We start from the raw sequence: 27,506 nt of genomic DNA, 5'->3' as shown, positions 1-27,506 counted from the left end.
GGCTTCATGGGTTCCATTGAGATCTGCACCATTTTTGCTGCCTTCCTTGCATTCTGTGGCATTATGACTTGAGAATAAGATTTAATATTGTTTTGGTGTGTTTTGACACTATTGCTCAGCATTAAAGAGTATTCTTGCCAAAGATACTCCAGTTTGGATAGCTCCCTTCGTTCAGGTCAGAGAATTTCAGATAAATTTGTCGGCGTGCCTAAGAGCTAAGCTCTTAGGCTGCCATCTCTGGTTGTGAGATCACTTCCTCCAAGGTAGGGCCTTTTTGAGAATAATAAAGGAATTTAATGGATGAAGACAAAGGAGAAGGGAAGGGGGAAATTTGGGCCTAGAATGCTTTTCTAAAACAATGAACAATTCAGATGTTTATTTGAAGGCCTGTATCTCTCTTTATATGTTCCATATAATGTACGAGTATAAGTTTACATTACTCTGGGAGATGGGTGGGGGCAGGAAGTTGGGGAAAGAATGAAACTGTAAAAATCTGAACAATCTGAGTGCTCATGAGATTGAACCTACATTTTTTGTTTGTTCAATAAAATTGTTTAAAGATAATGAAGTCGGGAAAAAATCTGACATGCATTTTCGGCTCTTTCACCATGGAACTGCACAGTACCATTTTGAATTTAATTCAATTTGGATTGAGTTATAGTTATGTGCTTATAGGGGGTGGGACAGAGAGTTCGGGAGGGGGGGAGATGCTGGGGAAGGGAAATGGAAAATGTTAAAATTATTAATTTTCACAGTTGTAACAGCTGGTGGTGTTCCAGTGTGAATTTTGGTACTGTGGCTGTATATGTGGCGGTACAGGGATTCAAACAGGGATTGGACGGATTCCTGAAGGATAAAGGGATCATGGGATACTGAGGGAGGAGCTGGGATGTAACACAAGTATAGAAAGCTAACCAGGTAATGAGTATAGAAACCAAACCAGGTCGTGCATGTGTAAGACCGGAGGGTTAGGACTTCGATAGGAAGACAGGACTTAAATGAGAAACCAAGGTGGCAAGGGAGCCCTTCTGGTGATACAGACAGGTCGTGACCTGTTTGGGCCGCCGCGGGAGCGGACTGCTGGGCAGGATGGACCTATGGTCTGACCCGGCGGAGGCACTGCTTATGTTCTTATGTCACAATCATAATTAAGATGATTTTTCTTAAAATCCATCTCTATTTCAAAATCTCTATGTGACAGTTCTACAGCTCGATCTCTTTCATGAAGCCTGCCTAGTAACGGCAGCTAAGAAGGCAACACACAAGCTGTCATTCAGGACTCGGGCTTCTTCAGGGTTGGGGCCTGCATGACAATTTCCAAAGGGGGGAACATGTTGCAAATAGTTTACTAACCCCCTCTTTTACAAAACCGCAGAAGCGGTTTTTAGCACAGGCCGATGCACTGAATGCTCTGCGCTGCTCCTGACACTCAGGAACTCTTGCGTGTTGGGAGCAGTGCAGAGCAGTTTTGTAAAAGAGGGGGGGGGGGGGGTAAATAAATTGGATCAGCAGCCTATTACATCTGGGTGACCTTTAGCATAGCTCTACACCAATTCTCACAGCCAGTGGCGCAGCAAGAGTGAGAGGCGCCTGGGGCAGTGGGGCCCCTCCCCTTTCCTTTTCTCCGCTCCTCTTCCTTTTCTCCGCCCCCCCAACTCTACATATTCCTTCTACGCCCCCTCCTGCAAAGTGCATGCCACTTCCCTTCCCCAGACCTCTGTTAACGTTCCTGGTGCGAGCAGCAACCACCCAGCTGCTGTCATGCCAGCGTTGGCTCTTCCTCTGCTGTCACTTCCCAGAAGCGGGTCCAGGAGTGACATCAGAGGAAGAGTCGATGCTGGTGTGACAGCAGGTTAGGAGTTGCTGTTCGCACCAGAAATGTTACAGAGGTACAGGGGAAGAGAAGCGAACTGAACGGGACTTGTCCATGGAAAAGCTATTTTTTAAAAGGCAGGAATCCTGGTTCTCAGTCTCATGCATCAGGCCACTCCCACCTCCTGATACAAATACTGGGCAAATATTGGCTTATTGAACTATTTCATCTATTTGAGAGCAGTGTTTCTATAAACTCAGAAAACCTGTGCAGGTAGCTTCGTCTTGAGGCTTTTACTTACCGAATTTCTCGCAAACTGCACTCGGGTGTCTGCTCCTCTCCCACAGTCTGGTTCAAAAGATGCCTGTAAAATCCACTGAGGTCTTTCTGTTTGGTGACATCCAAAGATGCTGGGGAGGGGACAGATCAACTGAATGTTACTATTGTGCGACAATGTTTCACTCCATTTTAGGCCAGCATTGAGTTTCGGGTACGATATTAATTCACTAACAGCTCTGAATCAAGATGATGATGATACAACAGTAGGTACAGGAAGGGACATCTTCTCAGCAGCTCTGAAGGATGCACTGAATAGAATCAGCTTCATAGCAGTCTCCCATCAAGTGCAACCAACATAAACTGATATGGTCAAGTTAGTCCAATGGTTCCGTAATTAATGCTCTGCACTGCCGGAGACCTGGGTTCTACTCCTGGGCCAAACCCATGGACCAAAGTCTGGCTGGAATAGTGTTGCTAAAGCCCTGAAAAACAGTGATCTGCTTCTCATTCATGTGATATACGAGGCAACCTCAACAGAAGCTGAAAAGTCTAATTGGTTTGGTCACTAATTTTCATTTAAGATTTCTAGGGAGTCATTTAATTACAGTATTTGCTTTCCCTCCCTCACCACTCCTGGCTCTTTGCAAGTTGAAGTTGGGTAAAATACTTATCCTGCCTAAAGAGAACATATAACCACATCTTTAAGATGTGCAACCAGAACTGCACATAATATTCAAGATATAATTACCATGTGGCGATACAGAGGCTTTACATTACGCTCTGTCTTGCTCTCAACTCCTTTCCTACTGAGTCCTAACATTCAATTTGCTTTTTAACTGCTACCACACACTGAATTGAGGATTTTAACATATTGTCCTCGATTATGCCTAGATCCGTTTCCTGGGTGGTGACTCTTAGGCCTGGATTCTGTAACCAGCACCGTGATCAGCGGCCGCCAATTGTGCATGAATCATGTGATGACGCCGGGTACAGAATCTTGTCTCCAGCAAAGTTAGGTGCCGGAAATAAGCCAGGGCTTTTCCTGGCCTACATTTCTGGCACCTACCTATGATGTCAATCGCGCCTAAAGAGGTGCTTTAGGCCACCTAACGCCACTTTCGGCATTATCCACACCCACAGTGGCGTTCGCCAGCCTAAAGCGCCTCTGTATGCACAATTCCAGTGTCGATTTTTTTTTTTTTAAGCACCAGTAGGCGCCTTAAAACTAAGTTAAAATGTCATTTGAATGGTGTTTTTAACTGAGTTTGGGTGCCTAATGGTACCTCAAAATTTGGCGCCAGTTCAAGAATCCAGGCCTTAATGTGGAATCGAACACTGTGTAGTCTGAATTAGTTTACCCTATGTGCATTACTTTGCGCTTGTCCACAGCAGGGCATCACCATTTGGGCACCCCAGTAATGAGAGGCGAGAACCTCTTCCATATGGACACTTAGGCACCCAAGTGTCCTTACGGAATACTAGTATACATTTAGGCAGCCTCTTTTATACCTGTCATACATGGGGGTGCCAAAATACTGCAGGCACATGGGAAACTTGCAGTATTCTGTATGTTCAATCCAATCCTTAGGTCTGCATCTGATTGCACTTTTAGAAAATTAGTTAAGACCTATTTGTTCAAGAAATTTGTTACCTGATTGATGACTATGTTATAGTCTTCATACTGTATTTTTATAATTGGAATATTGTACTGTGCCTTTTAGACTGCTTTGTATTATCACTGGAATGTTCATTCTTCTTATTTTGTGAACCGCCTAGAACTTTTTGGGTGTTGGCGGTATAGAAAAATAAAATTATTATTATTATTTATACCGGGTCATCCCTATGAAAGGGCTCGACTCGGTTTACAAGAATTGATTCTTCACATTAAGTTAGATCATTACAATTAAAATATACAAAATAGAAAAGCATCATTATTAATAATCATCTAATGTAAATTAGGAGAATCTATTAATGACTTCTGAAACAGTAGCGTTTTTAAAGATTTACAAAAACTTTGAAGTGAGGTATGGATTCTGATTTCATTCCAAATTTTTGCAAAGATAAATACAAATGAACGTTGCCCATCTAAATGTTTGCTCTGCTTTGCTCCTCCCCTCCTCCATTTATAAATACGCACTATGCCATTTGAGTGTCTAGTTGTAGGATACCATTTAGGTGCCCAAATGACATTTTCATGGGTAACTGTACACTTAGATGCCGCATAGTTGGCACTTGTCATAGACTTGCCCTTTAAATTTCATCTGCCGTCTGGATGTCCAGTCTCCCAGTATTGCAATTTCTCACAATCTGCTTGTAATTTAACAATTTGAATAATTTTGTGAAGTCTGCAGATTTGATCACCTCGCTCGTTCCCTTTCCAGACTGTTTATAAATATGTCAAAAAGCTCCAGTCTCAGTATAAATCCCTGGGCCACTTTACTATTTACCTTTATCCATTCAGAAAACTATTTAGATTTACTCTCTGTTTCCTATCTTTTAATTAGATCCCAAACTACAATAGGACATCGCTTCCTATCCCATGACTTTAGAATTTTCTCAGAGCCTCTCACGACAAATCTTCTGAAAATCTAGAAAAACTATGGGCTCCTTTTACGAAGCCGCATTAGCGGTTTAACGCGCATAATAGCGTGCGCTAATTTGCCGGCCACGCTCGCCGCTACCGCCTCCTCTTGAGCAGGCAGTAGTTTTTCGGCTAGAGCACACTAAAAATGTGCGTGCGATAAAGCCGCTAACGCGGCTTCGTAAAAGGAGCCCTATATCAACCAGCTCATCTTTATCCTTTAAAACAAGTAGCAAACTGGTGAAACCCAACTTCCCTTGGCTATATTCATGTAGGCTCTGTCTCATTAAATCATATCTATCAATATGCCGGCCAGGATAACACCTCGTTGAAAAACCAGAACACTGCATCAATGATTTTGCAGTGAGTATACTAAAAGGAAATTTTAAGACAATCCAGGAAGGTGAGACTTTGAAATCAGAATAAGAACATAAGACATTAAAATAGCCATACTGGGTCAGGCTAATGGTCCATGAAGCCCAGTATCCTGTTTCCACAGAGGCTAATCCAGCTCACAAGTACCTGGCAAACCCCCGAATAGTAGCAACATTCCATGCTACCAATCTCAGGGCAATCAATGGTTTCTCCAATGTCTGTCTCAATAGCAGACTATGGACTTTTTCTCCAGGAAGGTGTCCAAACCTTATTTAAACCCAGCTATATTAGCCACTGTTACCACATCCTCTAGCAACATGTTCCAGAGCTTAACTATTCTCTAAGTAAAAAAAATATTTCCTCCTATTGGTTTTAAAAGCTTTTTTTTTTTTTGAACATCATTTTTATTAAAGAGACCACAAGAGAAACAAGCATGTGTTTACTTTATCAAGTGTCCCCTAGTCTTTGTAATTCTTGATGAAGTAAAAAAAAAAAAAATCAATTCATTTGTACCCGTTCTACACACACCACTCAGGATTTTGTAGACTTCAATCATATTTCCCCTCAGCCATCTCTTTTCCAAGCTGAAGACTATATAATCTCTTTAGCCTTTCCTCATACTAGAGAAGTTTCATCCCCTTTATCATCTTGGTCACTTGTCTTTGAACCTTTTCTAATTCTATCTTTTTTAAGATAAGGTGACCAGAATTGAACACAGTACTCAGGTGGGGTCACACCTTGGAGCAATATAGAGGCATTATAATATTGTCAGTCTTATTTACCATACCTTTTCTTATTCCTAGCACATTGGGCAGGTTTCAGCATATTGTCTACAATGATACCTAGATCTTTTTCTTGGGTGCTGACTCCTAAGGTGGACCCTAGCATCCGGTAACTATGATTTAGATTATTCTTCCCAATCTGGATCACTTTGCACTTGTCTACATTCAATCTCATCTGCCATTAGGATATCCAGTCTCTAACTTCCTAAGGTCTACCTGCAATTTAACAACTTTGAACAGTTTAGTGTCATCTGCAAATTTAATCACCTCACTCATCGTTCCAATTTCCAGATCATTAATAAAATGTTAAATAGCACTCCACTATTTACCCTCTTCCATTTAACCCTACCCTGTGTTTTCTGCCCAATAATAAATTCCTAATCCACAACAGAACATTGCCCCCTATCTCATGTCTCTAAATTTCACAGGATAAGACCTAACAAATATCTTGGGTTTCTATAGCATTACAAACCATAGAATTATACTCCTTTGTCATCTTATCACCCAAACATATCTCTGTCTCTCACCCACCCAGCCCTCCCTGTTTCTCAGCTTGCCCACCCCTTCCCTCGTTCTGTGAGACCGCCCAGTGAAATGCTTGGTTCATAGACAAAATCACGCGAGACAACGGCACGCAGACAACTGAGTGCAGACAACTGAGCGCAAGGTTGACGGTGCGCTGAAGAAAAGCACTATTTTAAAGGGTTCCAACGGGGGGTGTTGGTGGGGAACCCCCCTATTTTACTTAACAGATATGGCGCTGGCGTTGTGGGGAGTTTGGGGGGTTGTAACCCCTCTCATTATACTTGAAACCGAACTTTTTGCCTGTTTTTTAGAGAAAAAGTTCAGTTTTAAGTATAATGTGGGGGGTTACAACCCCCCAAACCCCCCACAATGCCAGCGCAATGTCTGTTAAGTAAAGTGGGGGGGGGGTCCCCCACACACCCCCCGTCGGAGCCTTTTAAAATAGTGCTTTTCTTCGGCGCGCCGTCAACCTTGCGCTCAGTTGTCTGCACTCAGTTGTCGGCACGCCGTTGTCTCGCGCGATTTAGTCCCATCACCGAAAGCACAGTTACTTACCGTAATAGGTGTTATCCAGGGACAGCAGGCAGATATTCTTAACGCATGGGTGACGTCACCGACGGAGCCCCGGTACGGACACTTTTAACTAGAAAGTTCTAGTTGGCCGCACCGCGCATGCGCGAGTGCCTTCCCGCCCGACGGAGGAGAGCGTGGTCCCCAGTTAAGGTAAGCCAGCTAAGAAGCCAACCCGGGGAGGAGGGTGGGTCGTAAGAATATCTGCCTGCTGTCCCTGGATAACACCTGTTACGGTAAGTAACTGTGCTTTATCCCAGGACAAGCAGGCAGCATATTCTTAATGCATGGGTGACCTCCAAGCTAACAGAGAGGGAGGAGGGATGGTTGGCCATTAGGAAAATAAATTCTGTAACACAGATTGGCCGAAGTGCCCATCCCGTCTGGAGAAGGCATCCAGACAGTAGTGAACGTGTGGACTGAGGACCAAGTGGCAGCCTTGCAGATTTCCTCGATGGGCGTGGAACGGAGGAAAGCGACAGAAGCAGCCATAGCTCTAACCCTGTGGGCCGTGACAGCACCTTCCAGTGAGAGACCGGCCCGAGCATAACAGGACGCAATGCAGGCAGCAAGCCAGTTAGAAAGCGTCCGTTTAGAAACAGGGTGCCCCAGACGGTTGGGGTCAAAGGACAAAAAGTTGAGGTGAAGAGCGGTGAGCCCTGGTACGGTCCAGGTAGTATGCAAGGGCCCGTTTACAGTCTAGCGTGTGCAACGCCTGTTCCCCAGGATGAGCATGGGGTTTTGGGAAAAAGACAGGCAAGACAATGGACTGGTTGAGGTGGAAGTCCGAGACCATCTTGGGAAGGAATTTAGGGTGGGTACGCAGAACCACCTTGTCATGGTGAAAAATAGTAAAAGGTGGGTCGGCAACCAGTGCATGCAGCTCACTAACCCTCCTGGCAGAGGTGATGGCAATGAGGAAAAGCACCTTCCACGTCAGAAATTTGAGTGAAATAGTGGCAAGAGGCTCAAACGGAGGTTTCATGAGAACTGATAATACCACATTCAGGTCCCAGACGACAGGAGGAGGCTTCAGAGGTGGTTTGACATTGAAGAGGCCTCTCATGAACTGGGAAACCAGTGGATGAGCCGTGAGAGGTTTTCCGAGAATAGGCTCATGAAACGCAGTGATGGCACTGAGGTGGACTCTGATTGAGGTAGACTTCAGGCCAGCGTTGGATAAAGAGAGCAAATAATCCAATACAGTTTCCACTGCCAATGAGGTGGGGTCGTGGCGATGCAGGAGACACCAACAGGAGAACCTGGTCCACTTCTGATGGTAACATTGGAGGGTGGCCGGTTTCCTGGAGGCATCCAAAATGCGACGGACAGGCTGAGACAGATTCTCTGGAGAGGTCAGCCCGAGAGAAACCAAGCTGTCAGGTGTAGCGATGACAGATTGGGATGTAGTAGAGACTGATGCTGCTGCGTAAGTAGAGTAGGAAACACAGGAAGAGGAATGGGCTCCCTGGAGCTGAGGTGGAGCAGGAGGGAGAACCAGTGTTGGCGAGGCCACCGAGGAGCGATGAGAATCATGGTAGCTCTGTCCCTGCGGAGTTTGAATAGCGTCCGCAACATTAGAGGCAGTGGAGGAAAGGCATAGAGGAACCGATCCGTCCAGTCGAGCAGGAATGCATCCGGGGTCAGACGATGAGGGGAGTAGAGTCTGGAGCAGAACTGGGGCAGCTGATGGTTGTGAGGAGCTGCAAAGAGGTCCACCTGAGGAGTGCCCCAGAGAGCAAAGATGGAGTGGAGTGTGGGAGGATCCAAGGTCCACTCGTGAGGTTGAAGGATGTGGCTGAGGTTGTCGGCCAGGGAGTTCTATTCGCCCTGGATATAGACGGCCTTGAGGAAGAGACTGCGGGCCGTGGCCCAGGTCCATATGCGGATGGCCTCCTGACAGAGGAGGGGGGATCCGGTGCTGCCCTGCTTGTTTATGTAGTACATGGCGACTTGGTTGTCTGTGCACATGAGAAGAACCTGAGGGTAGAGAAGGTGCTGGAAGGCCTTGAGGGCATAGAACATGGCCCTGAGTTCCAGGAAATTGATGTGATGTTGACGTTCCTGAGGGGTCCAAAGGCCCTGAGTGCGAAGCTCCCCCAGGTGAGCGCCCCATGCATAGGGGGAGGCATCTGTGGTTATGATCATGGAGTGAGGGGGTAGATGAAAGAGTAGACCCCTGGAAAGATTGGATGAGTTTAACCACCATTGAAGAGATTGCTGAAGAGACGATGTCACAGAGATGGGATGAGAAAGAGGATCCGTGGTTTGTGACCATTGGTTGGCTAGAGTCCATTGAGGTGTCCTGAGGTGGAGTCGCGCCAGAGGAAGCACATGAACCGTCGAGGCCATGTGGCCCAGGAGGACCATCATCTGCCGAGCTGGAATGGAGTGTTGAAGGAGCACCTGGCGGCAGAGGCGGAGCAGGGTCCGTTGGCGGTCGGAGGGGAGAAAGGCTCTCATCAGAGTAGTGTCGAGGACGGCTCCGATAAACTGAAGTCGCTGTGTGGGAAGCAGATGCGACTTGGGGTAGTTGAGCTCGAATCCCAGGAGGTGAAGGAAGGAGATGGTGAGCTGAGTGGCTTGTAGCACAAGTGGAGACGTAGGCGCTTTTATCAACCAATCGTCCAAGTAGGGGAACACCTGAAGGTTGTGAGACCTGAGGAAGGCCGCTACCACAATCAGGCACTTGGTGAACACCCAGGGCAATGATGCAAGGCCAAAGGGCAGCACCTTGTACTGGTAGTGATGGTGCTGTATCTGAAAACGGAGGTAGCGACGTGAAGTGTGATGGATGGGGATGTGAGTGTAGGCCTCCTTGAGGTCTAGGGAACATAGCCAGTCGTGTTGAGATAGAAGAGGGTAGAGCGTGGCAAGGGAGAGCATTCTGAACTTTTCCTTGACCAAGCATTTGTTGAGGTCCCTGAGGTCGAGGATGGGACGAAGGTCTCCCGTTTTCTTGGGTACCAGGAAGTAGCGGGAGTAGAATCCCTGACCTCTTTGGTCTGGTGGAACTTCTTCGATGGCATTGAGGAGGAGGAGGGATTGGACCTCCCGTAGGAGGAGTGGAGTTTGGGAGGAGTGAGAAGCAGACTCTACGGGAGGATTGTCTGATGGAAGAGTCTGGAAATTGAGTGAGTATCCGTGACGGATGATGTTGAGTACCCACTGGTCTGATGTGATGACCTCCCAGCGTTGGAGAAAGATGGTGAGGCGGCCTCCGATGGGTTGAGGGAGAGGCACTGAAGGGTGGAGACTGGCTATGCCCTGGAGAAAAGAGTCAAAAGGGCTGAGTGGGTTTAGACTGTGGAGGAGGCTTGGCAGGCTGGTGAGATTGAGGACGGGCCTGGGCGTGCTGTTGTTGTCGAGGCCGGCGAGATTGCTGTTGAGGAGGATTGAGAGGTCTTGCTGTGAACCTACGCTGATAAGAAGAGTGTGGCCTGTAAGGTCGGGCAGGTGGAGTCTTCTTCTTAGGTTTTATCAGCGTGTCCCATCTGGTCTCATGGGCGGAGAGTTTCTGGGTAGTTGAGTCCAGAGACTCTCCAAAGAGTTCGTCACCCAGGCAGGGTGCATTAGCGAGGCGGTCTTGGTGGTTTACGTCTAAGTCAGACACCCTCAGCCATGCCAGACGCCGCATGGCAACAGCCAGTGCAGATGCTCGAGATGTGAGTTTGAATGAATCATAGATAGAGCGCACCATGAATTTACGGAGTTGAAGAAGGTTAGAAATCTGCTGCTGGAAAAGCGGGATCTTACGCTCAGGAAGGTATTTTTGCAGGGCAGATAGTTGTTGGACCAAGTGCTTCATATAAAAAGAGAAGTGGAAGGTATAATTATTCGCCCTGTTAGCCAGCATGGCATTCTGATAAAGGCGTTTGCCGAATTTATCCATTGTCTTACCCTCTCTGCCAGGAGGGGTAGAGGCATAGACACTGGAGCCCTGAGTCTTTTTTAAAGTGGACTCGACGAGAAGACTCTCATGGGGTAGTTGAGGCTTATCAAATCCCGGAATAGGGATTACTCTATATAAACTGTCCAGTTTCCGAGGGGCACCCGGGATAGTGAGAGGGTTCTCCCAATTTTTATAAAAAGTTTCCCGTAAAATATCATGGACGGGTAATTTAAGAAATTCCTTGGGAGGTTGGTCGAAGTCCAAAGCATCTAAAAAAGCTTGGGACTTTTTAGAGTCGGACTCTAACGGTATGGAAAGGGCCGTCGACATCTCCCTAAGGAATTTAGTAAAGGAGGACTGTTCAGGCTTTGAAATGGTATCCGCCATTGAGGGTTCCTCATCTGTGGAAGAGGCATCCTCCTCGGTACCGGGCGGAGATTGTTCCCATAAGTCCGGGTCCCTGATGGCAGGCTCAGTGTGGTGGGTCTTGGAAAGAGATTTTCCAGAGCGCATGGAAACGGTACCGGGAGAGGAAGATCGGTGTCGATCTCTGTCCCGGGAGGAACGGTGCCTTTCCGGGTCCCGGGAAGACCGTAGTCGATCCCGGTCCTGGGAAGGGTCCTCCGCAGCTAGAGTGTGCAGCTCAGGTTGAGCGGACAAGACCGGCATGGAGGTGTTAAGCGGTACCGAGGAGGCGGACACCGATGTGCGGGGCTCGGGCCGGTCCGGTACCGGAAGAAGCGGTGCCAATAGGGTTGGTAAAAGGTGTTGGAGTTGCTGCTGGAGCTGCTCCTGTAACTTATCCTGGAGGATGGCTGTGATGCGGTCCTCTAATGGGGGCACCGGTACCGTTTTTGTTTTCTTGGGTACCATAGGTGCCGCTCCACGCCCCGGCGATGAGGAGGCCGATGACGAGGCACTCACCGATATCAGGGCGGAGCGTTTACGGGGTCGGCGTGACGTCGGAAGGACCGGCGTCGCTACCATGGTAGGAGGGCGCTCAAGGGAAGTGGAAGGCTTCTTAGCCGGCTTACCTGGTGCCATCGACCCCGAGGAAGAAGGATCAGGTGGCGTCGAGGTAGTCGGTGCCGGTTTTTGCGGCGCCGTCGACGTCGGGGCAGGATCCATAGCAGAACCGGTGCCAAAGAGGAGATTCTGCTGGATCTGTCGGTTCTTAAGAGTGTGTTTCTTAAGCGTGGCACAGCGGGTGCAAGTGTCAGCCCGATGCTCTGGACCCAAACACTGCAGGCACCAGTTGTGTGGGTCAGTTAGAGAGATCGGGCGTGCACACCGCTGGCACTTCTTGAAACCCGGTTGGGGGGGCATGAAGGGGAACACGGCCTCCGCAAAATCAAACCCGGAGGCCTGTATGATGACAACAGGCCCCGCTGGGGCCGGTTGAAAAAATTAGAGAAAAAAACAAAAATTTTTTTTTTTTTTTGTAAAGTAGAAAATAATGAACCCGAAAGGGAAAAACCGAAAAAAGGATCAAAAAATCGCGAGCGGGAAGGCAAAAAGAGAGTTTTCAACAGCCGTTGAAAGCACATGCGTCTTCTTTGCTCCGCGGAAACGAAGAAACTGGGGACCACGCTTTCCTCCGTCGGGCGGGAAGGCACTCGCGCATGCGCGGTGCGGCCAACTAGAACTTTCTAGTTAAAAGTGTCCGTACCGGGGCTCCGTCGGTGACGTCACCCATGCGTTAAGAATATGCTGCCTGCTTGTCCTGGGATAAATGCTTTTATGCTTCACTTATATACACTGATGTTTGTCAACATTTGCTTATTTCTGATCTAAAGAAGTGTTACCTACAAAAGCTAAAAAAATAGTCCAATGAAAAAGGTATCACCTCATTTAATTTATGTTTTGTTTTATTTCTGTATATTACCAGTTCATTCCCAGAGGCCTTTTTAAAGACTGGCATTACACTAACCACCTTTCCAATCTTCAAGTACCATAGACAATTTGAATGAGTTACAAATGACCAATAATAAGTCTGTAAATTCACAGTTCTGAGTTCTTTCAGAACTCTAGAATGTATGCTTTCAGTTAAGTGATTTGCTACTCTTTAGTTTATTGTGATTTATGATTTTTGTTTATCCATATTTATTGATAATATTCATATTATGTAATAGTAGAAGGGAGACTCCCCCAGGTTCAGCTCCTGAAGAGGCATCATTTGTGAAACAAAAGACTATGTCGGGCTGAATTGTTGAACAAACTCCTGAAAACCAGAGAGTATAATGCAACAAGGAGAAACCTTGAGAGTGAGATTGTGGCTTACACTTGAAACAGGAGAAATCTGGCAATAATTCATAAGATTCAAGTGGTGAAAGTGTGGACTTTGGGGTGATTGAATTGGATGGGAGGGTTTTCATATATGATATGTGTTGAATGAATGTGCTTTTTTATATATGATTGTATGGATTTGATAAATTATTATGAATACCGTATTTCCTCATGTATAGGCCGCGGCTTATACATGGGTTTTACAAACCGGCCTAGTGGGTGCGGCTTGCTTAAATGGGGCGGCCTATCTTAAAATGCTGTGACAAAGTGCAGGAAGGCTGTGGCTACAAACCCGCCGTTGGAGCCAAGTGACTGACACTTGTTGCCGAGCAGTCCCCCACACACCGAAACAAGGCCTACATCCGCGAGAACATGTGTGCGTGCTCTCCCTCGATTGCGCGCCCCGGTCTCCTGCTTCTCTCGAGTTTAAGTAGAACTAACCCTGAATCAGAAGTGGCTACTGCCGGCTGGAGCACGTGAGGGGTTCACATGCAAGGTCCCTGATGAGGACTGTTTGACACAGTATCACCCTGCTCCCAGCACACAAACTTACTTGGACTGCTGCAGTCAGACGGGACATTACCTGCTGGACAGCTGCCGGTTGCCTCCTCCAATCTCGCTGTGCATGGCAGGAATTATGTTTTCGATCTCAAGCCTGACCCCCCCGCGCCACTTCCTGAATGGCTGCTGTCAGTTCTCGCAAGTACCGCGAGGGGGGAGGGGGAGGGGGTGGGGGGAGGGAGTGGGGAGGGGGAGGGGAGGGGATGATTTCCAAAAAGTTCAGCTACTCCAAGTACAGTATCGCCGCAGCTTATCTAATAAGGTAGCTTATCTAAAAGGTTTAAAATGGACATCGGCATTTTCTGCGGCCTATACAAAAGGAAATAGGGTATATTAAAAATTAAAATTTGAATAATTACTATTGTAGCAAATAGCGATTTGTGTAGGTAAATACTGAATATGCATGAGAGAGATTTGCATGTCTGTTACCTCCATTATATGCAAATCTCTCTCATGCATATGCAGTAGGGATATTCTGAAAACCTGACTGGCCTGTAGGCCCCCAGATATTCCTGATGGAATTCTGCGCAAATAAATTTAAAATTCTGCACAAAAAAATCCAATTTCTGTGCACAAAATTTGCACATTTTGAAAGTTTATTTGACAACATTTAAACAATATTCTTGCTAATTATTATCCAGAATTTCAGAACAATTTAGTATTTTTATTAAATTATACAAGAGAAAACAAAGAGCCTTCATGTTTTTCTTGCTTAGTGACTTTCTTCTAGAAGAAAGTATTAAACTGAACAGTGAAAAACTTCTCTCCGCATCTGTGAAATTAGAAATGATATTTATACAACTGAAGGTCAGGCTACATTGTGAACCAACCATTCCCTCCCCACCCCCCCCCCCCCCCCGATACCTGTTATGGTCAGCATTCTACAAAAAACATCAAATATCAACAATTTTGGGGAATTTCCAACCAAAGATTGAAAGAAATGCACTTTGGACAACTTTTTGAAACCTCTTAGACAGATTAGGCTGGTAGCATGAGGCCAAGAGCCATTTAAATGGCACTCAGTGTTCAAGCTGTCAAAGAACTGATCCCATGGAAACCATTTACTGCCCCCAAGATTCAAAATATTTTGAAATGCTATTCAGCATACAATTAGGTTTCTGTGTGCCAAAAATGATTGATATTTGACCAGTTTTGTAGAAGTTACGCTGACCATAACAGAGGTCTGGGTTTTGGTTTACAGTGTAGAATTTCAGTTAAACCCAGTATTTTCATTTAAATTATAGTAGAGAAAATAAAGAGCCTTCAAGTTTTTCTCACTTGGTGATTTCCTTCTAGAAAAAAAGCATCAAATTGTACAGTGAAAAACTTCTCTCTGCATCACCTCTCATTCTCTCTCCCTTATCCTCCCCGAGCCAACATTTATTGCCCTCCCTGTCCCCTTGAGCCAGCACCTTCTACTCTTTCTCCATCCTATCCTTCTGCAGGCTTCCCTTTGCCATTGAGAAAGAGGAAGTGACATCATCAAGGGCAGGAATGTGGTAGAGGGAAGCCTGTAGAGCCCATGCAGGCTGCTCAAAGATGTTGCCAGCAGCGATTTGTGCCACAGATGGAGAGAGGGAGTGCCAATGCCAAATTCTGCTCAGAACAGAGATAATTCTGTGTGCCTGGGGAATTCTACACAAATTCTGCATTGTGAGTTGCGAAGAATTCTGCCAGGAATACGCCTAGGACAGGTTTGCATACCCCTAGTCTAAAATATTAAATAAGAAATAGATCCCACCTTCTAGTGCTGCTTCTCTCCTCTCTCTCTCATCTTCTTCTGCCCTTTCTTGCAGCTTCTTTTTGTAAGCAGAGGTCACAAATGCCTCTTTGTCCTTGAACTCTTCTCCTTCCATCTCCCTCTCTTTTTGAACCTTCCTCTCGGTCCGTCTCTCCTGCTCCTTCTTCCTCATTTCTACTGCTTTCAGCAGACTTTGGATGTACTTAGGCTGTAAGAATTAAAATTAATCAGTTAGTCAAATGTCAAACATTAGAAAAAGATTGGATTCCAAAGTAGGGAAACATCAGGAGGCCACTATGCATAAAAAGTTATGCATTTGCTGCATCAAACAAACGCATTACTTGCCCAGGGCTGGCCTTAAAAAGAGGTGACAGGGTTAATCGCACAGGGCCCCACACTTCAATAAGTCAGCTTTGCAACTGGCCCTGACCAAAGTTAAGCTTCCTTTCCATCTCCATCTTTCTCTGGTTTTTTTCTCTCTCTCTCTCCCTCCCTCCCTCAATAATGGTGCTCTTCAGCACTGACATGCTACACTCTTACTGCACATCTCCTCCCCCTTGCCCTTTGATTTTACACTTTCAGAGGGACAGCACCATTTTATTGCCTTTTTGGTCCAGGGTTTCTCAAGTTTGTAAATCACTAAGATTACAATAAAGGATAAAGGGGGATGATATAGGGCTATGACAAAGCAAACTGATCGTGTACCAATCGGTTTGCGATCACTTTCCAACTATGGCTCGATTCACTAACCTTCCTCCAGACCCCATCTGCACCCAATCCGATCTGCACATGCAAATGAGTAAAAAGGCATGTAAATTTCTTAAGGTATCGATTCATGAAACCATTTCATCCAAACTGACTGGCCTTTCCGAACCAAAAAATTTTGGCTGCTGAGGACCAGTCACTTTACTTCCTCACCAACTATTCCTGCCTAGCAACTGCCATGTGCATGTTAAGAACCCCATTAAAAATATATATCTACCCCACAAAAAATCCAAAATATATCTAAACTTTAAATATATGTAAACTTTCATGTACATAAGCGTTAAAAATCTTTTTTAGATTTTTTTTGGAATGCGCATAGCGAGCGTGGGAGTGAATCTCAATTTTGTAATGCACATGGTGAGAAAATCACGGATTAACCCCGTGCTCTCCTTGTGCATTGTACATTTCATATATCGATGCCAAATTAAAAAAAAAAATCAAAAATAACTTTTAAGAGCCAGCTATCCCTCCCCCCCTTCTTTCCAGCTAGATTGTCTCATGCATCTGATGTCATGGGGTTGCCTTTAGTTGCTTCGTGCTCCACGGCAGAAAGAGCCGCACAGCCTCCTGGGATTCGTAGGCTGTATATAACAGTGTGTGATCCCAGAGCATTCAACTGCTGTTAACTGTTGTGCCTTCTAGCACTTAACTGTTGTGCCTTCTAGCACTTAACTGTTCTTTTCTTGAGTTGTTAAGCTGTTTGGAAGCGCGCAATAAACTTCGAGATAGATCCATAAAAATAGGACAAAATCGAAGAATTCCACAGCTCGTTCACAAACCTCCAATGCTATTTCTCCTTAAACCTCTTCAACAAATTTTTCAAAAAGCTACGGTCACAGCTTATACAGCTTGCAACAGCACTTAAGAAAAAAAGAGAGGTTGGTAAAAATTACAGTTCTTATATCGCATTTTTTATGACAACAATGCTTTGCGGTAGGCGCATTCGGAGCCCGCCAATGACGTCCACGATTAAACCCTGCCCCATTTCTACGCAGTGAAGTCCTAAAGAGCTAGCACATGTGTTATGTGCTTCAAAACCAACAAGGATACAGTGCGCACGTGCATCGATCGATGTTACAGCGAGACGTGTGTGCGAATGGGGGCGTGTTTACAATTTGATCATTTGCATGGACAAGCTTTACTGAATCGATCGGCCAGAATGACTCGGAAACGGATAGGACATGAATCGGATAGATTTGTGGACTTTAGTGAACCTAGGCCATAGTTGGCAATTGTATATCCCTGACACTTCATTTGCAATCTTAAGTCCCAGGCGGGAAAGGGCAACAAAATGGTCTACACAGGGCTCCACAATTGTTAAGGCCGGTCCTGCATTTGCCTAGCCACATACTGTAATTTCAGCTATTATATGGTGAAAATCTGAACTTTCAGCTTGCTAAATGGCCAGATTTTCCCATATAATAAGAGAGCTGGCAATTACTCATTTAGCTTCTAAACGGACAAGTTATCCATTTAATTCAGGTCTGCCAGATAGTGCCGTTACCACTTACACATATATTTATTAACAGTACTGTCTAAATGCTTTTAGTTCAGTATTAGGGCCAATACTTAAATCAGGGGTCCTCAAACTTTTTAAACAGGGAGCCAGTTACCTGTCCCTCAGACTGTTGGAGAGCCGGACTATAGTTTAAAAAAAAAAAACTATGAACAAATTCCTATGCACTTCAGAAAAAAAAGGACCCCCTTAACAGCAATAAAAGGCCCTACTAACTGCAAAATTAAAAAAAAAAAAAAAAAAAAAATAGATCTCCTAACTTAAAAAAAAAAAAAATCCTAACTTGTTCTTATCTCGGTCCTCAGGTAGCAGCAGGCTCTGCACAGGCAAGCTCGTGACTTGTCCGATCACACTCGAGACTGAGAGGAGGAGTCGAGAGACAGAGAGGAGGGGAATCGGAAGATGAGTCAGCTGCTAAGCAGGACAGGCAGTGGCGGCAAAAACACCCGGCGGACCGGATAAATGTTTTCAGCGGGCCGCATGTGGCCCGTGGGCCATAGTATGAGGATCCCTGCTTTAAATAGTGGCTAAATCAGGCCCAGATTTCCAAAGTGAACCAACTTTAGCAGGAAACGTGTATCAAACAAACTAGTTTTGGCCATGAAAAAAAAAGTCACAAAATAATTTCTCCTATAGACAAGGAAAGGGAGACGATACTCATATAATTAGGAGGAACATTATAAATTATTACTCAAAAGCAAAACAGAAATAAATTCAATATATCTCCTAAAAAGTCTTCTCAGTGAAAATGGGGAAACCACAAGTGCTAAATCAGTGGTGATCCTGCAGGCCAGGGCCAAAATTATGGCAACTATTAGACCACAAACTGCTTGCTGCCTCAGGTCTTATTATTTAAAATCTTTCAATGATGGTTCCACCAGTACACATAGTTGGCGCTACCTTTTTGTCTTTGACAGAGAGCAGCTTGGCATTATTCTCCTCCTTCTTACGCTGCAGGTCCATGTAAATGCTGTCATACTCATAGACTGTGGCATCTTCCTCCAAGGCCTTCTGCATCTCCAGTTTGGTCTTTATTAAAATAAAAATTTCAATGAAAGGTCAAAATCTTCAAATATGAAAAAAAGAAAAGCCCTCATCCTCTCTAAGGCTGCAGTTACAAGACCTGTGAGGGCAAATTCCACAACAGGGCACCTATGTGAGAAGTTCAAAAAGGTGCCTATAAGCCCTTACAAAAAAGTCTCCTACCATGTCCTCCAATAGCACACAAATCCTATATTTTGTAAAATATGTATGCCTATCACAAGCCCACCCTAACTATGCCTCAGGGAACGCCTAGGCATCGTGTACATCTTATTACAGTGCATGCTTACAGACATATTCATTTCAGATACAGTATGCAATTGTATAAGAGCCATTTTCTGATTATAAAACATACTCTACATGTGGAAAATGTTTTATAAAGTTACCCTCAAATCAAAGAAGGTAATTCCAGAGATCTTGTCCACAATGAGGGGACTGATATTCAAACTGTGGATATTCAATGCTGGGCCATTTTTGATGATCTGCATTGAATATCCGGGGGGGGGGGGGGTGTGTTATTGGCTGCTAAAATGTTAACTGGCTAAACCAGTGTATTGCAAACTGTGCTGCAGCAGATTCTAGGTGTGCTGCAAGATGCCCAAGTGGGAGAGGTGCCGGCGCCAGTTGACTGCTTCCAGGATGTGCCTCTTGTGGCGAGAGGCATGTCCTATAGGTAGTCAGCCGGCCCTGGTGTCTTTCCTGCTATCCGCACCTCTTCCTCTCTAGAACCCCACCACCGGTGGCAATAGGAGTCTCAGGGCCACGGCTGGAGCACATCTGCGGATGTCTATGTAATGACATCACACACACACATGATGTCATCACGTCGATATCCACGCCCTTCCGGATGCTCTCCAGGCACGGGCCCGCGTTTAGTGTGCCACAGCTTTAAAAAGTTTGCAGCACATTGGGCTCAACCAATATTCAGTGCTGACCGGTTGATAATGACTAAAGATAGGACTGCTCTTTATGTGGCCTGATTTGGCCACTAAACTTGACTGGTCAGCCCTCAATATTGGCAGTTATTGCGTGTTATAGCCAGTTAACGTTTAGCCGCTAATTGCAAATATTCAGCAGAGATAACTGGTTATCACGCTGAATATTCACATTTAACCAGCTATGCACTATTTAACTAATCAGCATCGTTTCTGGCCGATAGGTGCCTACAGTTCAGGCGCTAAGTGCGAATTCTACAAATGCAATTACACGCATAATTGCCATTACAGAATACTGACGTAAATCTGCAGTTAATTGTGAAACTTTAGGTGCAACCACTTATGCCATGTGAATGGCCCATGTCCCTAGGCACCCGGAGATTTCAGTCTATTCAGTTAACTCCGATTCTAGTGTGATGTTTAGAAACAAAACTTGCCAACTATTTAAATAGTATTTGCAGTGTTCACTTAGTAAGTTCAGCTGAATTTTCATTTAGGGGGAAGATTCTCAAAACTAAAATGTGCCAGAGCACAGTACAGGGGTTCAAGGAAGGTTTAGATAGGTTCCTAAAGGATAAGGGGATTGAGGGGTACAGATAGAAGCAGAGGTAGGTTATAGAAATGGTCAGGAACCACTTCACAGGTCATAGACCTGATGGGCCGCCGCGGGAGCGGACCGCTGGGCGCGATGGACCTCTGGTCTGACCCAGTGGAGGCAACTTCTTATGTTCTTATGTTAACGTACTCGCTAAACCAGTTCCGGCCAGTTTAGCATGCATGTATTTCAGCTGTGGAGAATCAAAACAGCTTACCGTGTTCTTTTCTGAATTTCCCAGCAGTCTCCAAAACTGCCATGCAAATGTAACACAATGAGGTCATTAATATTAAAATGAGCATCCTGAGCGATTCTCTATCATCGCCAAGTGATTCCCTAACCTTGTTGTGTCACATTTGCAGCCAAAATTTGCTGACAGGTCTTAGCTGTCATAGCCTTACTTTCTGTGCTCAGGCACTGACAGGAAAGTAAGGTTTGACAGCTCAGACCCTCTCCCCACGCCAATTAAAAACAAAAAATCAAATTGAAGATTGGCAGGAGAGATGCCCATTCTGTCCCGCTGTGACATGCAATCCCCCAGCACTACAACCCACCCCTCTACCCCACAGCGGGAGAAATGCCCATTCCCTTCTGCTGTCGCCCAATCCCCCCCCCCCAACAACTCCCCCTGTGCCCATGATGACCCCCCCGCCCCTCCCTGCTTAATTCATGAAGTCCAGCCAGAAGGATACCTACCCGCTCAGGCTGGTAGACCTGCCTATTACAAAATGGCAGGCCTTCCTCTTCCTGGTGCATCCTGGGATGCGCCGGGGAGGAGCCTAAGGCTCTGATTGGCCCAGGCACCTAAGGTCCCTCTTAGGAAGGCATTTGTGTGCTACTGGGGGGATTTTATAAATCCATATGCAAGTTCATGTTATCTTTACAAAATAGGTACCTTTTTAAACTTCACAAATACGAGAGGTGCCTTGTTATAAAATTAGCCCCTTAGAGTAAACATTTGAAAAGTGTTTCTCAAACGTTAACATGATTCACTCCAATCAATTTCTGAGTCTTGTTGTGCAATACTGAAAACCCTTGTGAGACTAAAGTCTTGAGCATTTCCAAGGGGGATGGGGCAGAAGCAAAACCAAGAGGACTTAAGGAGTAAGGAAGGCATAATCAAGATTGCAGAGTGTGAGTAGATATATCTAATGTGCTTTTTCCTAAGCCCTTGTTCTGAAGATTTTCTTAACTGTATCTGCATCTCCAGTACAAAGCAATGAAAAGAACTCTTCTAATTAAGAATTCTGGTGTTTTGTCTCTGCATTTTATAATCTCTAGTACAGCTAGTAATACTGTGATGAAAGCATGGATTCCTCTGAGACGTATTTGCTTCTTTATTAAATGGCTTGGGTTCTTAGAAATGAAACTTCTGTGAAATAAAAGATGAGGTAGAGCCAGGGGCCATGGTGTGGAAAGATTTTGTTAGAAGTAGCAGTTCCCTTGCAGCCAAAAGAAATTCAGTGTTTATGTAGTACGTAAATGAGCAAAGATTAGATGGTTTGGATTAGAGCAGGGGTGTCGAACTCAATCACGTAAGGGCCGAAATCTAAAACATAGGCTAAGTCATGGGCCAGATTTTTTATTAAGATACTTAGTTTCCTTTTATTAAAGTACGCTAACCGATTTAGCGCACGCTAAATGCACACCTTAATAAAAGGCCCTCTTAGTCTTAGTAGAAGTATAGGGTTACAACCTCTCCAACCCCACGCTGGCTCTGTGACGTAAACAAAATAAATAAATAAGACTTTTCCTCTCTCTTTTAGCTCCTAGTTCACGCTTGCTGTCTAACACCAGCTCTGGAAAAATACACATTTCAATTGGGGGAAAAAGTTGACTTGAGTATCAACCAAGGGTTTATATATAAGTATAGGTATTAGTAGTCCAGTGGTGAGCCGGGACAGGAGTAATCCCTCCTTGTCCTGTCCCGGCCGGATCTGCACCCCCCTGCCCCCTCCCTGACCTGTTGCAGGCCTCCCTGGGTCTGCCTTAAGTCCTGGTGGTCCTGCGGTGAGCTGGGACGGGAGCGACTCTTCCTGTCACCTGTTCTGGTTGGCTCTACACCACCTCACCTTCCCAACCTCCTGGACCCAGCCAAGGCTTACCTTGTATGCCCTGGTGGTCCAGCGATGACCCAGGGCAGGAATGTTCCTGTTATTCTCCTGCCCCATGCAGAGCCGCTAAAGAAAATGGCTACCGCAAGTTCCCGCTGCAACCTTGTGAGTTTGGCACAAAAAATCTTGGTTTATATTTGAGTATATATAGTATGTGCTAACCTTTTAGAATACCATCAGTTACATGCATTAGAGTGGGCTAGCATTTAAGCGTGAACACACAACTTGGCAACCACCAAGTCATCAGATTTGACAAAAAAAAAACCCCAAAAAACCTCTTGGATTAACTCCAAATTTTTAGGACTAAAGGATTAATTTCCTTATAGCATCAACACTGCTTGGAGGATTAAAACACTGCTGTGTTAGAAATCTAATCAGCATATCAAGGTTTATCTCCAGGGGAAATACAATTGTCCCTTCATGGGTTAGCACAGTGTATTGCAAACTGTGTGCTGTGATAGATTCCAGGTGTGCCGCGAGACGCCGGAAAGGAGGAGAGACACTGGCTGACTGCTTACAGGACATACCTCTTGTAGCGAGAGGCATATCCTGTAGGCAGTCAGCCGATGCCGACGACTTTCTTCCTCACCAGCATCTCTCCTTCTCTCCCTGCACCTCCTTTCTTCGAGGATCCCCCACTGGCGAAGTGACAGATTCAGGGTCTTGGCACTTCCGGATGCCTTCTAGCTGCGGCATTGGGTTTAGTGTGCTGTGGCGCTGAAATGTTTGTGGGACACTGGGTTAGAGGACAAACTGAAAGTGAAAACAAATGGATATCCACAATTAAACTATTTAAAAAACGCAAATATTTCCTAGGTAAATTCTCAATAACTCTTATGCAGCTACAGGACCACCTATATTCTGCCCCTGCTGAATCTGAGGATAGGATTACAAGAGGAAGCTACATATATGTATTTGAATATTCAGTAAATATAGATGCCTAGTAAATCTAGCAAGCAAGACTTAGATGCTCTGTGCTGTCATTAGCTGGTGAGATTCCTTTAAAAATTGCCCTCCACTTTTGCAGTTGCAAAATTAGTCAATGGCTCCCACACCTCTATAAAATTCTTCAATCTTCCCTGTTTGGCCATACAACGCTCCATTTTATATGTATAACACAGGGATTCCCATCAGAATGTATAGTTCAACCTATCCCAGTTTTTCCAATTTCTTAAAATAAGCTGCATGGCAACCCCTGTCATCATTAAAAGAAGCTTGTTATTATTCATTGATAGTTGACTTTTGGCTCTCATAAGAGTACCATATAAAATGGTATCATAAGATAAATCCACTGGATTTTCTAACATGTTATTTACTTGATTCCAAATAGACCTCCAAAACTGCAGAATCAAGGGACAATAGTAAAGTAAACGATCTAAAGTTCCAGCATCAAGATGACAATGCCAACATCTATTTGACTTGGAACTATCTAATTTATGTAAACGAACAGGGGTCCAGAAAGCTCTATGTAATAAGAAAAACCAAGTTTGTCTCATAGATGCTGACATCGTATATCTCATCCTCCAAGACCAAATTTGTGGCCATTGAGACACAAGTTAATGTGCTGCATGAGATACAGTTCTTTGAAAATTAGACTAATTTAAGAAACATAGAAACATGATGGCAGATAAAGGCCAAATGGGCCATCCAGTCTGCTCATCTGCAGTAACCATTATCCCTTCCTTTCTCTAAGAGATTCCATGCTTTCTTGAATTCAGACACACTCTCTGTCTCCACCACCTTTACTGGGAGAATGTTCCACCCTTTCTGTATAAAACTATTTCCTTACATTACTCCTGAGCCTATCACCTCTTAACTTCATCCTATGCCCTCTCATTCCAGAGCTTCCTTGCAAATGAAAGAGACTCGACTCATGCGCATTTACGCCACATAGGTATTTAAACATCTCTGACATATCTCCCCTCTCCCGTCTTTCCTCTAAAGTATACATATTGAAATCTTTAAGTCTGTCTCCATATGCCTCATGACAAAGCCTTCCTCTAAACCGACTCCATCCTTTTTATATCTTTTTGAAGGTGTGGCCTCCAGAATTGTACACAATATTCTAAATGAGGTCTCACCAGAGTCTTATACAGAGGCATCAACATCTCCTTTTTCCTACTGGCCATACCTCTCCCTATGCACCCTAGCATCCTTCTAGCTTTTGCCGTCACCTTTTCAACCTGTTTGGCTACCTTAAGATCATCACATACAATCGCATACAAATGGCTGCCACTAAAAATGGGATATTGTTGATTTTCATAAGATTTGGGATGATTTTATCCTATGAAACATAGAGAAACATAGAGTATGACGGTAGAAAAGGGCCATAGGCCCAACATGTCTGCCCATTCGAAGAACCCTCCCCCTAAGCACTTCCTCGAAGTGAACCCACATGTTTATCCCATTTTTTCTTAAAATCGAGCTACCTGAAGTGGAAGATCATTCCAACAATCAACCGCCCACTACCTCAATCTCAGCTATAAGAATAATGAATTTGAGAAGGTGATGGGGGGATTTTGATTTTGTTTCCTTTCCTATTAGCAATGCCATGCAAATATTTATGCATTTATATACAGAATACAAAGGGATTTGGATTTAGCGCACACATTTTAGTAGTGGTTCAAGATAGAGGTACAGTAAATATTTCTCTATCTTCAAAGGGCTTTCAATCTAAGTTTTTCACTTAATGCAATGGAGGGTTGAGGGACTTGCCCAATATTACAAGGAGCATCAGTAGGATGTGAACCCTAACTTCCTTGGTTCTCAGACTCCTGCTTCAATCACTAGGTTACTGTATCAACAAAGAACTTATATGCTGAACCTTCCGCCCAATGTGTGGCTGCGGTCAAAAAAGCAAACAAGATGCTAGGAATTATTACAAAAGGGTTGGTAAACAAGACTAAGAATGTTATAATGCCTCTGTATCACTCAATAGTGCAACCTCACCTTAAGTATTGCATTCAGTTCTGGTCTCCTTATCTCAAAAAAGATATAGCGGCACTAGAAAAGGTTCAAAGAAGAGCAACCAAGATGATAAAAGAGATGGAACTCCTCTCATATGAGGAAACATCAAAGAGATTAGGGCTTTTCAGCTTGGAAAAGAGAGGGCTGAGGGGAGATATGATTGAAGTCTACAACATCCTGAGTGGTCTAGAACAGGTACAAGTGGATCAATTTTTTTACTCTGTCAAAAATTACAAATATTAGAGGGCACTCAATGAAGTTACAGTGATACTTTTAAAAACAATAGGAGGAAATATTTTTTCACTCAGAGAATAGTTAAGCTCTAGAATGCATTGCCAGAGGATGTAGTAAGAGCGGTTAATGTATCTGGTTTTAAAAAAAGGTTAAGACAAGTTCCTGGAGGAAAAGTCCATAGTCTGCTGTTGAGATGGACATGGGGGAAGCCACTGCTTGCCCTGGATCAGTGTTGTGAAATGCTGCTACTATTTGTTTTTTTTGCCTGGTACTTGTGACTTGGATTGGCCTCCGTGAAGACGGGATACTGGGCTTGACAGACCATTGGTCTGAAACAGTAAGGCTATTCTTATGTTCTTAACCTGGTCCTCACTTTTCCAAAAGAACGGCAAAGATTTTCTGTCTCCTACAGACAGTCAGACACAGTACCTGCTTCATCACTCGCTTCTTCAGGGCTTCCTTTTGAAGGCTCTCACCAACAGACTCCTGAAAGAAAAGACAAGCCTTTAAAAGAAACACATAATCAGACATCATATTTAAAGAGGGATTATGAGATCAAGATTTTGTTGTTTGCTGTCTGGAGAGCTATAAGAGCCCAAGCCTTTCAGATTCTGAATGCAGATTGGTTCATGGGGAAGGGTGGGGGGTGATGTAGGATTGAAATTGTTGGAAAAATTCATTCTTTGGTTGACATTAATTTACTGAATGTTATGTCTATGTTTTTGTATTTATTCATATGTAGATTCTGTAACCCATGAAACAGGTGGCTTTTGCCAAAACACGGCTCCATTTCAGGTCTGTTATATTGTGATGCTTTACTAATAAACCTTTTGTTTCAGATCTGCCTTTTGACTCCTTGTAGATTTCTATTGTTCTAACCTACTTTCTCTCTTTTTTAGAACTTGAACTCCAATCTTAGGAGCCAATATTTATACTCATAACCCAGTAATAGGAAATCAGAACAAAAGAAAAAGCAGGATAAAAAATGAACAAATATTGTTGCATGTTTCCTAAAGGGAATTAAGCCTTAACATGTGTTAACAGGGGTACCACATGGCAGTATTAAGGCATTCTTTGGTAACAGGGAACTTTTCTGGAAGAAGGCGTGACATCCGAATGGCCACATTATTCTGCTAGAGCATTCTAGTGAAACTGCACCAATTGGATAACAGCTGAGTTAACTGTGGGTCACTTAGCACCTCCTATGTTAAATCCTAGCTTTCACTGCAAGCTACCGTAATGACTACAGTACCCCCTCCGAATCCGTGGTTTCAGTACCTGTGGATTCGATTTTTCGCAATTTTTTTTTTTTAAAGAAACGCTGCATCCCAGACCTTACCTGGTGGTCTAGCGGCGACACGGGGCAGGATCGATCGTCCTACGCTCCTGCCCCGTGCAGAGCCATCATCAAAATGGCTGCCGTGAGTTCCCGTTGTAGTCGCTAGACCACCAGATAAGGTCTGGGGAAGGTCTGGAACGCAGGAGGGAGGCGGGAGTGGGTCAGAGCCGGCCCTGAAAGTTATCCGCGATATTTCAATATTCGCAGGCCGGCTCTGCCCCTAACCCCCGTGAACATTGAGGGTCTGCTGTATATTGAATCACAACGTGCTTAAAATATTCCCTCAAAAAGAAAAGCATTAGATTTACCTTAAATCCATGTTAACTCCTTTAGAAAACATGCCCCGTTATCGATTAAAAGTACCCTCTGGCAAAGCTGTAATCTTTAAAAAGATCAGATAGCAACATTAGCTGCCATTAGCTTAGACTTATTTGCGCATGCAACCAGTATCACCCATATTAGCACCCATTTTTTGCACTGGGCTTATTTACATATCACTTGGTTACTGCACTGGAAAGCAAACATTGGTGTTACTCCTGTTTTAGGAATCTGTGCACTAAAGCATTAGAATAAAGCTTTAACGCAGCATTTCTGC

The 27,506-nt window shown here is 44.6% G+C and overlaps 1 protein-coding gene across 1 annotated transcript in view; it reads right to left on the bottom strand.

The window, feature by feature from the left end:
• Positions 1–27,506, bottom strand: part of NSRP1 (nuclear speckle splicing regulatory protein 1) — a 74,663-nt gene that overhangs the window by 10,594 nt on the left and 36,563 nt on the right. The window contains exons 3-6 of the mRNA XM_033922710.1: positions 26,002–26,058; positions 18,587–18,715; positions 15,406–15,613; positions 2,115–2,223 (exon numbers count right to left, since the gene is read on the bottom strand). Of these exons, the coding sequence (XP_033778601.1) occupies positions 2,115–2,223; positions 15,406–15,613; positions 18,587–18,715; positions 26,002–26,058 (503 nt within the window). The remainder of the gene's footprint in view (positions 1–2,114; positions 2,224–15,405; positions 15,614–18,586; positions 18,716–26,001; positions 26,059–27,506) is intronic.

The sequence above is a fragment of the Geotrypetes seraphini genome, chromosome 15 (assembly GCF_902459505.1).
Source record: "Geotrypetes seraphini chromosome 15, aGeoSer1.1, whole genome shotgun sequence".
NCBI classification, from domain to species: Eukaryota; Metazoa; Chordata; class Amphibia; order Gymnophiona; family Dermophiidae; genus Geotrypetes; species Geotrypetes seraphini.
Note: the sequence above shows the minus strand (reverse complement) of the source record. Positions and strands in the feature narration are given on the sequence as shown.